General features: G+C 44.2%; 1 protein-coding gene across 2 annotated transcripts in view; it reads left to right on the forward strand.

The window, feature by feature from the left end:
* The window catches only part of XPO7 (exportin 7), an 86,489-nt gene that overhangs the window by 25,345 nt on the left and 47,157 nt on the right, over positions 1 to 13,987 (forward strand). For both annotated transcript variants that reach the window (XM_078861593.1, XM_078861594.1), the window contains 5 exons: positions 9,726 to 9,799; positions 10,408 to 10,488; positions 11,664 to 11,727; positions 12,565 to 12,673; positions 13,471 to 13,577. In XM_078861593.1, the coding sequence (XP_078717719.1) occupies positions 9,726 to 9,799; positions 10,408 to 10,488; positions 11,664 to 11,727; positions 12,565 to 12,673; positions 13,471 to 13,577 (435 nt within the window). The remainder of the gene's footprint in view (positions 1 to 9,725; positions 9,800 to 10,407; positions 10,489 to 11,663; positions 11,728 to 12,564; positions 12,674 to 13,470; positions 13,578 to 13,987) is intronic.

Raw genomic sequence — 13,987 nt, forward strand, 5'->3', positions numbered from 1 at the left:
CCTGAGTGGTGGCCTGAGAGAGCAAGTCTGAATTTTAACAGGCATCTATCTTCGTTACTGTCAGAGGCGTAACCTGCAGACGGTTAGTGTGTTGTGGTGACGTGCGAATGAGTCCGGGGGGAGGATTTGCCAGTTCTCTTGCCGTATTCTTTTGACTGATAAAGCCCCGGGAACATACTCGGGCTGTTTTATAAATGCCACACGCTGACTGGCTCCCATTTTCTCGCAAGTGAGGCTCCTGGCGCTGCTGCTCTGATCACTTCACCCGTTAACCCCTTTGTTGTGCCACCAGTCAAATTACTCGGAGCTTTAATTTCGCTTGTGACCTTGCAACACAATATTGGCCCCTCTCTGAAAAATGACAGCCATTATCGTTGGAGAATTTCATCGTTAGTGGCATCACAATTGAATAAAGTTTAATAGCGGTTGTATTTGTGCCGTACGTTTACCGCATATTTTGTTGGGCAATTTAAGAATGCAATAACGCCGTGGCTTACAATTAAACGACATTTTTAATCATGCATTCTTTACAATTGCACTTTGCATGCTGGCTGAAAAATGAGACCCAAAATGTGTGAAGCGAGACCAAGGTACATGAACTTTCGGTGATGGCATATAAAAGTGTGTGAACTTTAGACAAACACAAGCACATTTGTAATGGCCTACATATATGCTTGTCCAAGATAAATAATGCTTCTCCTGCAGTCCCGTGCGACTCCTTGCACATGACCTATAGCTTGCCGCACATTGCAACAGATTGCCTTTGGCCTTGTAGTAAAATTTTGAGTCGAGGTCCAGCTTGCGAAATGTGGTATTAACAGTTAATTATATAGCAATTGGTATTACGATACAAACCACAAAAATGGAAAACAATGCTGCATAAACCGTATGCAATTTGTCTTTTGCCGAAAATGACAAAAAGCTTTTATTATCTTGTTTTGTATGTGCACAATACATTCTGAGTTCAGAGTTGAGGCTACAGTATTGATTTCGCTGTCAAGTGTGTCTAGACTGCAAAGAATTAATAGGCCTGGGGTTTACAAAGCCTAAAAGCCACGCTTTGCCAACTATTGACCTTTACTTGTAATAAACGGACATGGGAGATGCCATCAAGGTCCTCCTCTGTTTCTTGTAAGCGCCTTTTCTGGTAAGCATCAGCAACAGGAAGTCCATGGTGCTCGGCGTAGTTTTTTTTCTTCTTCCCACCACCCTCTATCCCCCTCTTCTGCCTCCCGCTCTCTCATCATTAGCACTGATGCTATTTTGAGATTTTGGTTCTCCTCACTGTCATGATTGGGGAGGTGGGAGGGGGCAAGTGGGGGGGGGGGGGTGGAAATTGATGGAGAGTTGTATGACCGGGCTTTCACACCAGGCGGTGCAACTGCACCAGGGCCTACAGGACAGAGGTGCCTGGCTGCGAATGGGGGAGGGGGGGAAATTTGGACAACCTAGGGCCCGATTCCGTTCCGTTCACCAGGACCCATCTCAACGATGCCATGCCACCAGTTTGCTAGTTCTGTTTTAACGAGTCTTTATTAATCCGGGCGCATGGCCATCACGCGACCTTTCGGGAGCTTCCATCGCTGAAGAGGATTGGGTGGAAAATATTTTTGTTCAGTCCTTTCAAGTGAATGCTGAAAATGTTTTGTAGCATTCCGGCCCAATGTGGAGCTTCATAAGGTGCGGTATGTTTTGGTGAATTGTCAGGATTCAGCTTCACAATCTGTGGTCGCAATTCCATTCCAGAATGGATTTTTTGTCTGTTTTTCACCATACCGCTTGCATTTTCTCATATTTTTGTGAGGTTGTTACATTATTGTTTGTACCGCAAGCCTAAATGTAATTCTTGCATACTTTGTGCATTAATCGGAAATAATATATTTTGATTTGATGCATACGTTCCAAGCTCAAGAATAAATTATAATCGATTAATCAATGCATCATTATTAGCTGCCCAGTAAGTGGTGTAGAATGGCAGTAGGGGTTTAGCAGGCCCTTACTCTTCGAGTAAGCGATTAATGGCTCATGCTATCTCTACATGGGGCTGCCAGCATTCCTTAATAGTTATAAAAAATGCAGGCGAATTAAAACGACACTGGGTGAAGCATTGTATGTCCTGCTGTGTTAGCCGGTGGGTCTTCCGAGGATGAATAAAGAAAATGTGCAGCTATACTTAACTTCAGCACATCAATCTGGGAATGACTAAATTGCCTATATCTGCCGCCTGCCTTCTCTGCTAGCGTACTCGTATTCATGATGTCCTCTTGGCAGGCACATTAATTAAAATGAGTACCATTATAGTATCCAAACATTGACAAAGTGGAACTCTTTCACTACGGGGAAAACCCTTAATAAATAACTTTTTTGGGTTGAAGTCCATACAAAAAATGTATTTAAAAACAAAACTCTATTTGAAGTGCACATACATTTTATGGGGGAAAATATTTAATGGCTTAAATTATAGTGATATTTTTTTCTCCTTTCCTATTTTTTAAGCAGCTCTGCAGGCATAAATATGCTGACAAATTCATTTAAAGAGTAATGGCAGTGTCTGCCTAAGAGGATGCTGGCTCTTTTGCTGGAGCCAGAAATTCAGTTCAAAGGCTCAGCCAGCAGTTGGAGAGGCTGGCTTTCGTCAGGACTGCCTCAAACTTTTAGCTGTGTGTTTATTTTCCTTTGTGAGAAGGCTGTTGATGAATAAGTGATTAAGATTAGGACATCTTAATCACTGTTGCCCATTCACGGAGATCCCATCAATAGTTAAGGCTTACCAGAACGTGTGTGCTGGCACAACGCTGCATTGCACTTACTCAGAGGGTAATGGCGATTGCAATGCTTTGGGATGTCTTGCGGAGTGTTGGTCATGCAGTTTCCATGACCAACACTGTGCTGCCACCCGGCATAATCCGAGTTTACTCCCGGGCTCTCCAATGCCTAGATTCGCTGTAATTTCAGCCACATTTCTGTTATTTAGCCCCTGGGAAGGCAAACAAATTAACTGCAGTGTTTATCTGTGCGAAGAAGCAAGTATCCTTCAGTTGCGTCCATCCCTGCGGCCCATGTGGACATGTATTCTCCTCTGAGAATGTATCAGATAAAATATTCTGCACCTTAGTTATTTTGAGGGAGTGGGCCGCGGGTGGGAGGAGGGTGTGATGCATCCAACGGTCCAAGCGTCCACCCCCCCGCCCCCTTGCGGGATCCTATCGGTGCATGGATTCCTAAGTTGGCCCTTGTGGGATCCTATCGGTGCATGGATTCCTCGGTTGGCCACCAGCCTTGGCAGGCAGGGGAACTAATTGACAATTAAATGGGGATTTAAATGTCGCTGAAAAGGGAGCGTGCGTTTCTCGAAAAGAAACCGTGACGGCACTTGGACGCCCTGGCGCTGCCGCATGGCACCAGCCGTAATAAACCTTACCGTCGTTACATATAATCATTCCACGTGTGCTGGAGGTTTTTGAAAAATTATTACCCTTCTCGTAATTTCCCTTACATATTGAAGTTCTTAGCGAATTTCTTTGTGTGTGTGTGCGTCTGGAACCATTAATATTGCATAGTAGGCGAAATTTGAAAGGAAATTGCAGATAAGGAATTATGTGTGACCATTTTGTGTTTTTTTTGGGAAATGGTAGAGGAACAACTGAATACTTGCCACCACTCGCATCCTGAACAATGATGTTTCCCCCCCCCCACCCTGCAGTCCGAGGTGTTTGAAAGCATTTTAACTTCACGGCCCTCTTCACCCACGCGAGCGCATCCTTTCCCCCCAAAATGTACGCAATTCCCCATCCCTGTCCACGCTTTATCTTCATTTGCCAGAACCCTGACGGTGTAGATTTATCTTGTGTGTTGGGGAAATTAAACTTTATTATAGCCAACGAAGAAAACAAGCAAAAGGGCAGGGGGGACCGCGCATCTCGAAGGCTTTGCCGCAATTTGGAATTCTATCAAGGCGAGCACTATTTCTTAATATCTGTCCGAAGCTTGCCCTGATTGTGTTTCATAAATCATAATAAATTTTGGGCAGCGGTCGGAGTACGGGCATAATGAGGAATTGATGGTTGGTGCGCTGCGGGGCCGGGGAGCTCCGACCGGCTGTTGTAATAACGCCAGGTTTGCCTTCGGGGTGCGATCTGTCAAGTGGGACTGTTAGTTATTAGGTGCTAGAGAAGGGGGGATGTCTTCTCTTTAAATAACAATAAACCCCGAGCAGTTCTATTGGGAATAGCAGGGCCTTCTCCCGCCGCCCCAGCCGAGTCGCGTCTAAATTCGATTTAGGGAAGAAGGAATTGACTTGTTCTTTTTCCGCAGTAATAAAGTGGGAGTTTGTGATGAGGGGGAACTAAATTAAGGGTTATGTTTGACAAGGGAGCAGTTCTGATGTTACGTTGTTAAAAGAATAAATACGGGGAGGCTAACGGGGAGCCCTGGTGAAGAACCGTTGCTCCTTTCTCCGAGTAATTACGTCGGTAGGACTTAGGTGTTGCCTTAAAGTTTAAGGTAATGACACCCAAAGTTGTTAAACATTAAAATAACAAATGTACATCGACTGGATGCGCACGTAAATGATAAAGTGTATATATACTGTGAGAAAATGTCGGGTACAAATATGGCCATTTTGAATGGTGAAGCCGTAGTCGTGTCACCTTAAATTAATAGCTGTTTATGCATTAGTATATATCATCATGACGTCTGCTGGAAAGCACATAGGTCGGTTATTCCAGAAAAAATAGACCTCTTGCTCCGCATTAAGAAGCTGAAATTTAAGTTCGTAGGCAGATGTTGGGTCAATACTCAAGGTTAAAGGGCAAAGGGAATTTGCTATTGATTTATAAAGGGAACAGCTCGCTCAAAGTGAGTGCATTCTAATTGTCTTCGCGTGTCGCTCTCAGTCAGCCCAATTACACTGTTAAGCTACATTCAAAAATGTTTCTGGCTAATGCTGTGTGAAGAACGCAGCTCGGTCAGTCGCTGCTGCAGTGCTCGTTGAATCGTTCTGCACCTTGCGCTGGAAGTGCGCTACGGACGGCCCCGTTCTTTGTGTCCGTGCTTCGGATGTGCGTCGGTTCGGGAGGCCGCCACCCCCTCCGCCTCCCGCCCCCCTCTCCGTTCCCCTTTCTCACCTTGTGCGCGGCGAGAGCGCGGCTGAGCTGCGAGTTTAATAACGGCGCTGTCACGGAGCGAAACATCACGTAATTCCGGCGACTGTCGCCGTAATTATATGCACGTCACTCAGTTGCCAGCATTGAGCGACGGCGCAAGTTTAAGCGCCTCCTAAAATAATATCCCCCTTATCAGCATGACTGTTTTATTTAATATTTATACTGCACGTGTCTTTATGCGACTATTTTGATTTATGACCCTATGCACAGAGGAATACAAGGAATGCACATAATGGACAGGGCTTCCTTACTTTTGCTGTTGTGTGGGAGCCCCTGATGTCGGCCAGTAAAATAGATATGCGTATGCCTTCGGTAATCTAAAAGTTATGCTTCAATGCCTGCAAGAAGCTTCTTTTTCATTTTGGTATGCCCTGCTTTCGTTAAGTTCTGAAACTGATGAATGATAATTAACGGTTGAAATGTGTGTGTATATATATAGACCTCAAAGGCACGACAACTGTTTTATTTGCCATGCTTGTCAAATATTAATTGCTTGTGCGATTGCGCTGCTGAGCTTGTAATGGTGAGGCTGCTTGATGTCGTGTGATTGGCGGGCGGGGCCATGTGAGTATATCCTGGCAAAAATGCACATTACTCCTCGATGCTGTACACAATTGAATTCCAGTGACAACTGAAATGTAGGAAAGTGTTCTTAATTGTCTGCACATTGGTAAATGCGACAAATGAATAAGATTCCCGGTATATGTGTGTGGACTTGCACACATTTCTCATGTGAAAATTATCCTGATGTAATGATAATGTGATGGGACACTTTTCACAACTCGTATTGTCCTTGTACTAACACCTGACCACCCTTCTTCCGTATTATAAAAATCAATGGTCTTAAGTGTGTGTGTCTCTTCTCTTCGAAAACAAAACGCTGGCACACAGCCCGTATACACAGCTGGCACGATTAAGACAATCAACCACTGCCAGTTGGGATGAGTGTTGGTTAGAATTTGCCAACTTTTTACCGGATATTATGTCCCGACTGTCACCACAGTTGCCAAACAAACGCTATGAGCCTCATGCTCAATGTGACATTGCCGCTTGTTGAGTCGGATGGCTTGTCCTGGTCATTAACATTTCATACCGGGTTCAGGTTCTTTTCCAGCAGTGCCATCCAGTTGTTGGCTTTAAATTAAACTAGTGCGGTGCCCAAATTTCATTGTCCGATTCGTCCATGCCAATGCGCGGTTCTTTTCATTTCGCGCGACTGTGGAGGTATTTCGCACGCGTAATTAAGTGCTGATTTATACCGAAGAGTAATTGCGGGTTTTAGTGCCGAAAATTACCGTTGAATCCGAATGTTAAACAGCTGTAAAGCAATTCATCTTCTGACCCGTATAGGCTAATACGTTGTTTAGTAATTTAGCAGGACTTGCACAGATTTGTGGGCGTGCATTTAAAAAGCAAGCGCATGCTCTGTGCATTATCGAATTTCGCTGTGCGCGTAATGATCAAATGTGCATTTAAATAATTTGCTTCCGATGCGATGTCAAGCAGGTGATTCTTTTTGGCAGGTATCAACGTTGCATCTTTGCCAATCTTACAACAGTGATTGACGTCTATTAGGTTAAGACAATGCCAACCCTTCAAATAATTCATGCCAAATTATGACAAATCGCCACTTTGTATTGATGGAATATCTAAAAAAGTGTATCTCGCTCCTCCACAAAACACATCACCTTCAATTCCACGGGAGCGCCCTTTGCCATTCGGAACCGTGGCGAGCGTCGTGTTTGGGGCGCTGGCTGAAACGCGAGACCGGGCGGTTGGGTTGTCTTTAGAACTTGACGCTTGAAATTGAGCTTGCGGGCTCTGAAAGCATCTGCAATGGGGCCCCGTGTTACGGTGACATTTGCCAGAACCAGCACCGTGCAGCTTAGCCACCGCCCCTCAGACGCCTCCTGTATTGCTCCTGACAGCAACTCAACGACCGAGCTCTCCTCCCAGCTCACCGGGGACCCGGCTGACTTGAGGCGATGGGCTTTTATTAGATTTACAAAGATTAATTATCCTGATTGGCGCGGATGAATATTATGCCAATTAATCATGTTTGAAGGCTCTATTGGGCCTCTGTGCTGCTTATTGCTCATTAATAGTAAGACCCAAGGAAATAAGTTTGCCTCTCTAATTGCTGTTGCTTAACACCTTCCACGTTTTCATTACGTTCTGTGCTCTTATTTAGCTCGCAGCTACTTAATTTGGTGGATATTGACGTTGCTGGTTGAGGTCAATAACAGCATATTTACATGCCGGAGGTGAAGCTTACTTTTAGCCTACTGCGTAGTTTTTTCTCCATCAAATAATGTAATGCATGGACCGTTGGCAATCCACTGCTGGGTGAAGGCCTCCCTCCCACGTTGCGCCATGCGTGCGGGTTGTTTCACCATATTTCACCTCGCTCGTCGGCACGAGATGGTGAAATAGGTTGTTTATTGCGTTATTCTTCTAACACATTTGTGATTGAGACAACTTGCGTATTGGTTTTACTGCATGATCTTATTTAAAACTAGAAATTATAATGAAGGTTACTAAGAGCTGACTTGATTTACTAGCTGATGTAAAATTCAAAATAATTGGGGTAATTTTTCAGCATATTTTTTGTCACAAATGAAAATAGTATTGCTGCAGTTTAAATATATATTTTTAAAGATAATCTATGTGTCTACTGGCAATATCTCCACCATCCAGTGCTTTGGAGACGAGGATTAGTCGATCACACTGCTCTGTGGGACTTCCAAACCCAATGGACTGCTGAGTGGCCAGGAGATAGCAGTACCACGAGGTGGTTCATGGACCTGTCGGTTCAGACCTTTTAGTCTTCTCATTTCATAGATTTTCTCTGGGTACTTGAGTGTTCTAAGAGCAGAAACAACATCCTTTACATCGGAATTGGCCAGGCATCCTAATGCAGGACCTTTAGAAAATGAGTATCCGGGCTCAGAAGTCTTCCCTGCGTAAATACACGACATTATTGTTATAGAATTTTGCATTGTTATAGAATTTTGCATGCAGTGCTTGTGTGAATCTATAGTAAAGAGCGAGGGTAATCCTTCGTATTCCGCTGGACTGGAATGAGCCTGCAGATGGTTCTCTTTGGTCATTCGGGATAACCTGGAGACATTGCTTGGGGACTGCGCCACAGAGGCTGTCTGGTGTGTATTTCCTACCAGTTCATTTGTCTTGTACATATTTGGTGTGTGCCATTTACGCCGTGGAATGAAGACTAAAGGGGGCAGTGGTGGGGTTGGGGTTGGAGGGGGTGGTTTCCGAAGCAGGGCTGCGAGGTATCAGGTAGACTGGCAGAGGCACGATGCCAGATAAAAGCTAGCGGAGGAGTGATGGGATGTCGGGAGAATGAGGCCGAGCCGAATGGTAGTGGCTGCCGCTGTGACTGGGAGCCCGCTGGAGGCGTGTTTGTTGATGTTTGTTTAGCCTTCCTGTGTTTGTGTTTGCTTTTTCTGCTTAATCCCAGTGTCTGCCTCGCTTTCCCTTGAGCTTTAAATCTTAAAAACGGAGACGGCCGCACAGATGCAAGCCCGCCAGTCTGCCCGAATGACTGCCCGCAACCTCCAAACTGTAATTGCATGCGCCAGTTTAAGCTAATTGAAATGGTTTTGTATTGAAAGGGCCTTCTATTGAAGCAAGGGGAGAAATCCTTTTAGCATTTCAAATGTGTTTTGTGGGGTCGGGGCATAAGTTCTGGTAACAAGCTGGTGTAAAGTTACATTATTGTTAATGGGAGTCTTTCATTGGAAATAAATATGTAATGCACGTTAATGGAAGTGAACAGTAAGTGTTGATGATTGTTGAAGTATTATATCAAACTATATAAGCAGCACTTTGTCGTTCAATAAACATGAGGATAAATGAAGCAGCCAGGGCTTTCCAGAGTGCCTCCGTTACCATCAACCGGTAGCATTAATACAACATGAGTGGAAATTAAACCCAGTGGTCAATCCATTCACCTAAGAACAGTTCCACAAATTAAGCAGCCTCACATAAATTTTGATTTAAAGCTTTCGTGACTGCAGGGATTCATCTGTTTGGTTCTTTCGGTAAAGTCACGTAGAAGGGAAGTAATAAAATAATAAAAATAAAACATACACATTCAAAAATAAATTAATGCTGAAAAATTAATAAGTAATTGGTTTAACTCGTACATGAAACTGACATCACCAGTTCGGCGTGGATGAAGCCTGTTTGCCTGAGTACGTGCGATACCATGGTATGTTTCTGAGTGTGTCTTTCTTGCTGAGAAAAGTGGACAAATTAGTTAAATCTCAGTTACTGTCCCTCATTTGTTCATATACTATACATGAGTAAAAAAAACCAATCCGCTCAGTGTACGAATAAATATCCACGTCCACATTTCACGTGTCTGAAATGTACGAGCAAATTCGTAGAATTTGCCCCTGTCTGGGCGCATGTCACATCAGCACACTCGAGAACTCTGACCATAACATGTGTTATGCCACGTTGTGGGACTTAACATGCTCCTGTAAGGTATCATTGTAACACCGTGACCTTACGAAATGTCATTGGCGTACGCAGGTTTACAAAAGGCTCTCGGAGGTTCTCGGGCTAAATGATGAGACGATGGTGTTGAGTGTCTTCATCGGTAAAATGTAAGTATCAAGCGTTGTGCCACATAGCTCATTACACACGTACGTGTCTCAGACACGAATCACACTAGTCTTTACAATTAGAGTTATTTCCAGGTGATGTTGAGTTCAAGCGATTGCACTCAACCAGCCAAGATTCATATCCTGTGCAGACTGTTATTATTTCACTTTATTTTGTTTGAATTTGTAAAATGCGCACATTTTTTTTAACCTATTATGGTAGAAGGCAATGCATATGATTCTTTAAAAAGATCCCACTGAACCGATGTCAAGATAGCTTCATATTGAAAGGGCTATCTCTGGAGCAGGGGAGCAATCTTTCTGAAGCCCCGTTTTGTTGCCCTGTTCATATAATAATACACTGTGTGATATTGCAGTGTATTAACACAGAGGACTACAGTGAAAAATAAAGTAATAAACACAAGTCTGCATGAATATAATATTCCGTTCTCAAAACTTTGGACAGCTTCTCGTAAGTTACGAATTTTTTTGTCGGGACGTTTTAGTGCTTCTGAAGTGTCGTTAATAAACGGCATCGCTGTGAATGAATGGAGGCCTGCTTGAGGCGGTCACGACAGCCTAAATGCGCCGAGTGTCTTTGTGTTCTGCAGTATCACGAACTTGAAGTACTGGGGCCGGAGCGAGCCCATCCTCTCCAGGACCCTCAACCTGCTCAACGACCTCTCTGTCGGATATCCTTTTCCTGGGCTCGTTGTGCGAGTGCCACCCGTGTTTACGTTGGGGCGCAGCGCGAGGAAGTAGTAGGTCAGCGAGGCCAGCTTCCTCGTAAAACACATCCGAATTCGGTCTGACAAGCACGTCTCGAGCGAGATAACATCTCGGATCGCCACATGCGTGTCCAAGTGCTGGATCGGATGTGGTGAAATTTATGTTTGTAAACTGGAAGGCCGTAGCGCCTGGGTGAACATCCGTCTATTTCTAATGGGATCCTTTTGTGTGCGTGATAATGCCACGATTCTTTTGCCTGTACACCAGCGGTGGAGAACCTTCGCCTTACTGAGAGAGCCTGATAGGACTTTCCAATGCCTTTGGCAGGTCAAACAATACAGGATGCTTCAAAAAAATGTTAACACTTATATGGGATTATCGTTTTTAATGGAAAAAGAATGGATAATACACTGTAACATGATAACAAATGTATGTTAATAGCTTCAAAAAGTCAGTTTCCACTTGTTCGCCATCATTGTCAACGCATGCCTGGAATCTTCTTCAGGTGGTCTCCAGAGCCCGGAGGCACATGTTTTGTGCTATTATTGCAAATTCTCACATGTGTTCACATTTTTTTCAAGCACGCTGTATTAGGAAGCCACTTTTAAATTTACATTGAAAACGAATTCTTTAGAACTGCTTTTTGTTGTTAAGTTCGTTGTCTTTCCCCCGCACCTCTGATTAGCACGGTTGACTACATACGGTGCGAAAGCAGTTCAACATACATACGCACTGTAGCATTATGTCTTAACGACCGGAAAAATAACGTATGTGGCCACCGATTATAATATAAGATGCCCCTCGATCGATAAAAGTGACTGAGCGTGATCAAATCGTACGAAAATTTTTCGCCAGATAAATAGAATTTGCGCGCCGTTTCGAAGTGGATGCCTCAAGTGGGCCACGCGCCGTACGAAATGGCCGCAATGTCCCCACCACTGGTTGCAGACCATCTGTCGGCAATGTTAGCCACCTCGTTCATGAAATGTTTGCCAAACATTTTTACCAACAAATGAATAGTGGCTTCGGTTTGACTTTTAAAAGTTGATAAGACCCCCCCCCCCCCCCCCCCAAGTGTTTGACGCGTGTCACGCATGTTGACGTGCGATCGCCCTTCAATTTCCTTAATGCGGCTCACCTACAGCAGCGTGCGGAAACTGGTCAAGCTCACCGCCGTACAATTCATGCTGAAAAACCACACGGTGAGTACTCGCACGTGGAGTACAAAATACATTGTGACGCGTGCTCTGCCTCCTGCGTAGCTTTTAAAAGAGGTTTTGTTACAAAGCAGCTGTTCCACTCGTTCATCACTAACAATTTCCACTGCCCGCGCTGTGTTTTTTCTCTCTCTCATATTCCAACGCTCATATTCGGGGCATGCGATGAGAAATGTGAATGGGAAATATGCCAGTCTTGCAGATAGCAGTGCACATCCCTGTGTCAAATAGCATCTCCGAAAATCTTGGCACAGAACTTTCTGCAGTTACTTCAATCGGCTACCATTATCACCATTATTGGAGCACTTTTTATAGACCCTGCAAAGAGTGTTGTGTGGCAATCAAACCAAACCATTTCACCCACCGACCATCATTAACCAAACTAAGTGAACACCACATCTAATTCTAGGATACACCCCCAAGTATTTGGTATGTGTGCATGTATGACTTCATACTAGACATCATATTACACAAAGGGAGTTAGCCATCTTTTCTGAGCAATTACACATCAATGCTTGTACAGGTCTTCAGATCCAACCAATGGAAAAGCATGGTTTTTAAGAGCTTTATTGTGGGGTTCATGTGGTAATTTTTTCACGAGTCATCACTGACTAGGTTTACACTATCAACTTATACTTGTCAGAGCCCAGTTTAATCACAGGCAGCTGTAATCCGTGTTAAAACCCAGCATCTTAGCTGTTCATTGTTGCTGTGACAAACATTAGTGGCATTATCCACCTCTGATCCACCTCCGATGGTATTATTACACATGCAAGGTGATACCGTCCGTGTGTATGCGCGCGTGTGCGTGTGTGTGTGCAGAGCGAGCACTTCCCTTTCTTGGGTATCAACAGCCAATCAAGCTTGAGCGACATGCGTTGCCGTACCACCTTCTACACTGCACTGGGACGGTTGCTCATCGTCGATCTGGGTAAGTTAGAATGGTCTACTCGCCAGTGCTGGTCCCAACTTTCCACGGCACCGTTAGCACCAGTTTGCTCTCATGATGAATCATCCGTGAGACGAGTTGCTGAAGAAAATACGAGTTGCTAAAGAAAATACGACCTCTGGTGATACATTGTGCTTCTCAATAGACAAATGTAATTTCAATATATTTTACTTAATGTTTTATATATTTTGAAAGTTGGTCCAGTGAAGCCACATTGTTGCATTGATTCCTCTCTTAAAAATATTTTTGCGTTTACAATACATGCATGATATACATTGTACGTTATAATCTAGATTTGAAGTTTTTGTGACTGCAGGGATCCATACTCTTTGGTTCTTTCGGTAAAGTCACGTCGGTATAAAATAAATTAAATCACGACGTTTCGGGCGCAACACAAGCGTCCGTCATCAGGTGGCACAACCACAGTAAGAAACAATTGCCCACTTCGGCAATTGTACGTTATAGTTTCACATGACCCGTGCGGCCACTAGAGGCGCTATAACAGAGCACTGTTAAAAAAAATTATCTATTTAATTAAATCACGATCCTGAATTGTGACAATTAATCACCGGCGGGGGGTGCGAAATTGTCATGGATTTCATTGCTGCGATCATTAACTTATTTTTTCATCTGCATAGCAATTACCAATTTTCAGGTACAAATTCGTACTTTGTGGTAATTGAAAAGTACGCACGTGTCTTTTTAACGGCCCTGCGTATCTGTTAATCAGAACCACTGTCTCTGCCTCTCGTTGAAACGTAAAATGTTTTTTCACTCAGGCGAGGACGAAGACCAGTTTGAACAATTCATCCTCCCGCTGACGGCAGCATTCGAAGTCGTGGTACGAATGTTCAACTCCAGCAACTTCAACCAGGAAGAGGCCAAGGTAATGGCTCTTGCTCCATGGCTTTCCCTGCACATCATAGTGGCATCTAACCACCTTTGTTAAGGTGTGTATGCCATAAGCCAGGGGTGGGAACCTACCACCCAGCACGCAGGCCACATCCACTTAGTATCATGTCACATGACCCATGGTCACATGAGGTCTGCCACTTGGAACAGGCACACGATATTAATCCATCACTGCATGTATCGTAGCCGCACTCATTGTGTACTAGACGGGACTATTTTCAACCTGGCAACACTATGTTCCTAATATTAGTGCGCTCAGTCACTGACTAAGGTGTGGATTAATGTGTGGCCTGCTAATGATAATTTAAAGTCCTTGGCCATCGGTAAGGATAAGGGTTTTTATCCCTGCCATAAGTGCTGGTCATGGTGGCACACACGCATAGT

This window comes from Lampetra fluviatilis, chromosome 12, assembly GCF_964198595.1.
Source record: "Lampetra fluviatilis chromosome 12, kcLamFluv1.1, whole genome shotgun sequence".
In the NCBI taxonomy this organism is placed as follows: Eukaryota; Metazoa; Chordata; class Hyperoartia; order Petromyzontiformes; family Petromyzontidae; genus Lampetra; species Lampetra fluviatilis.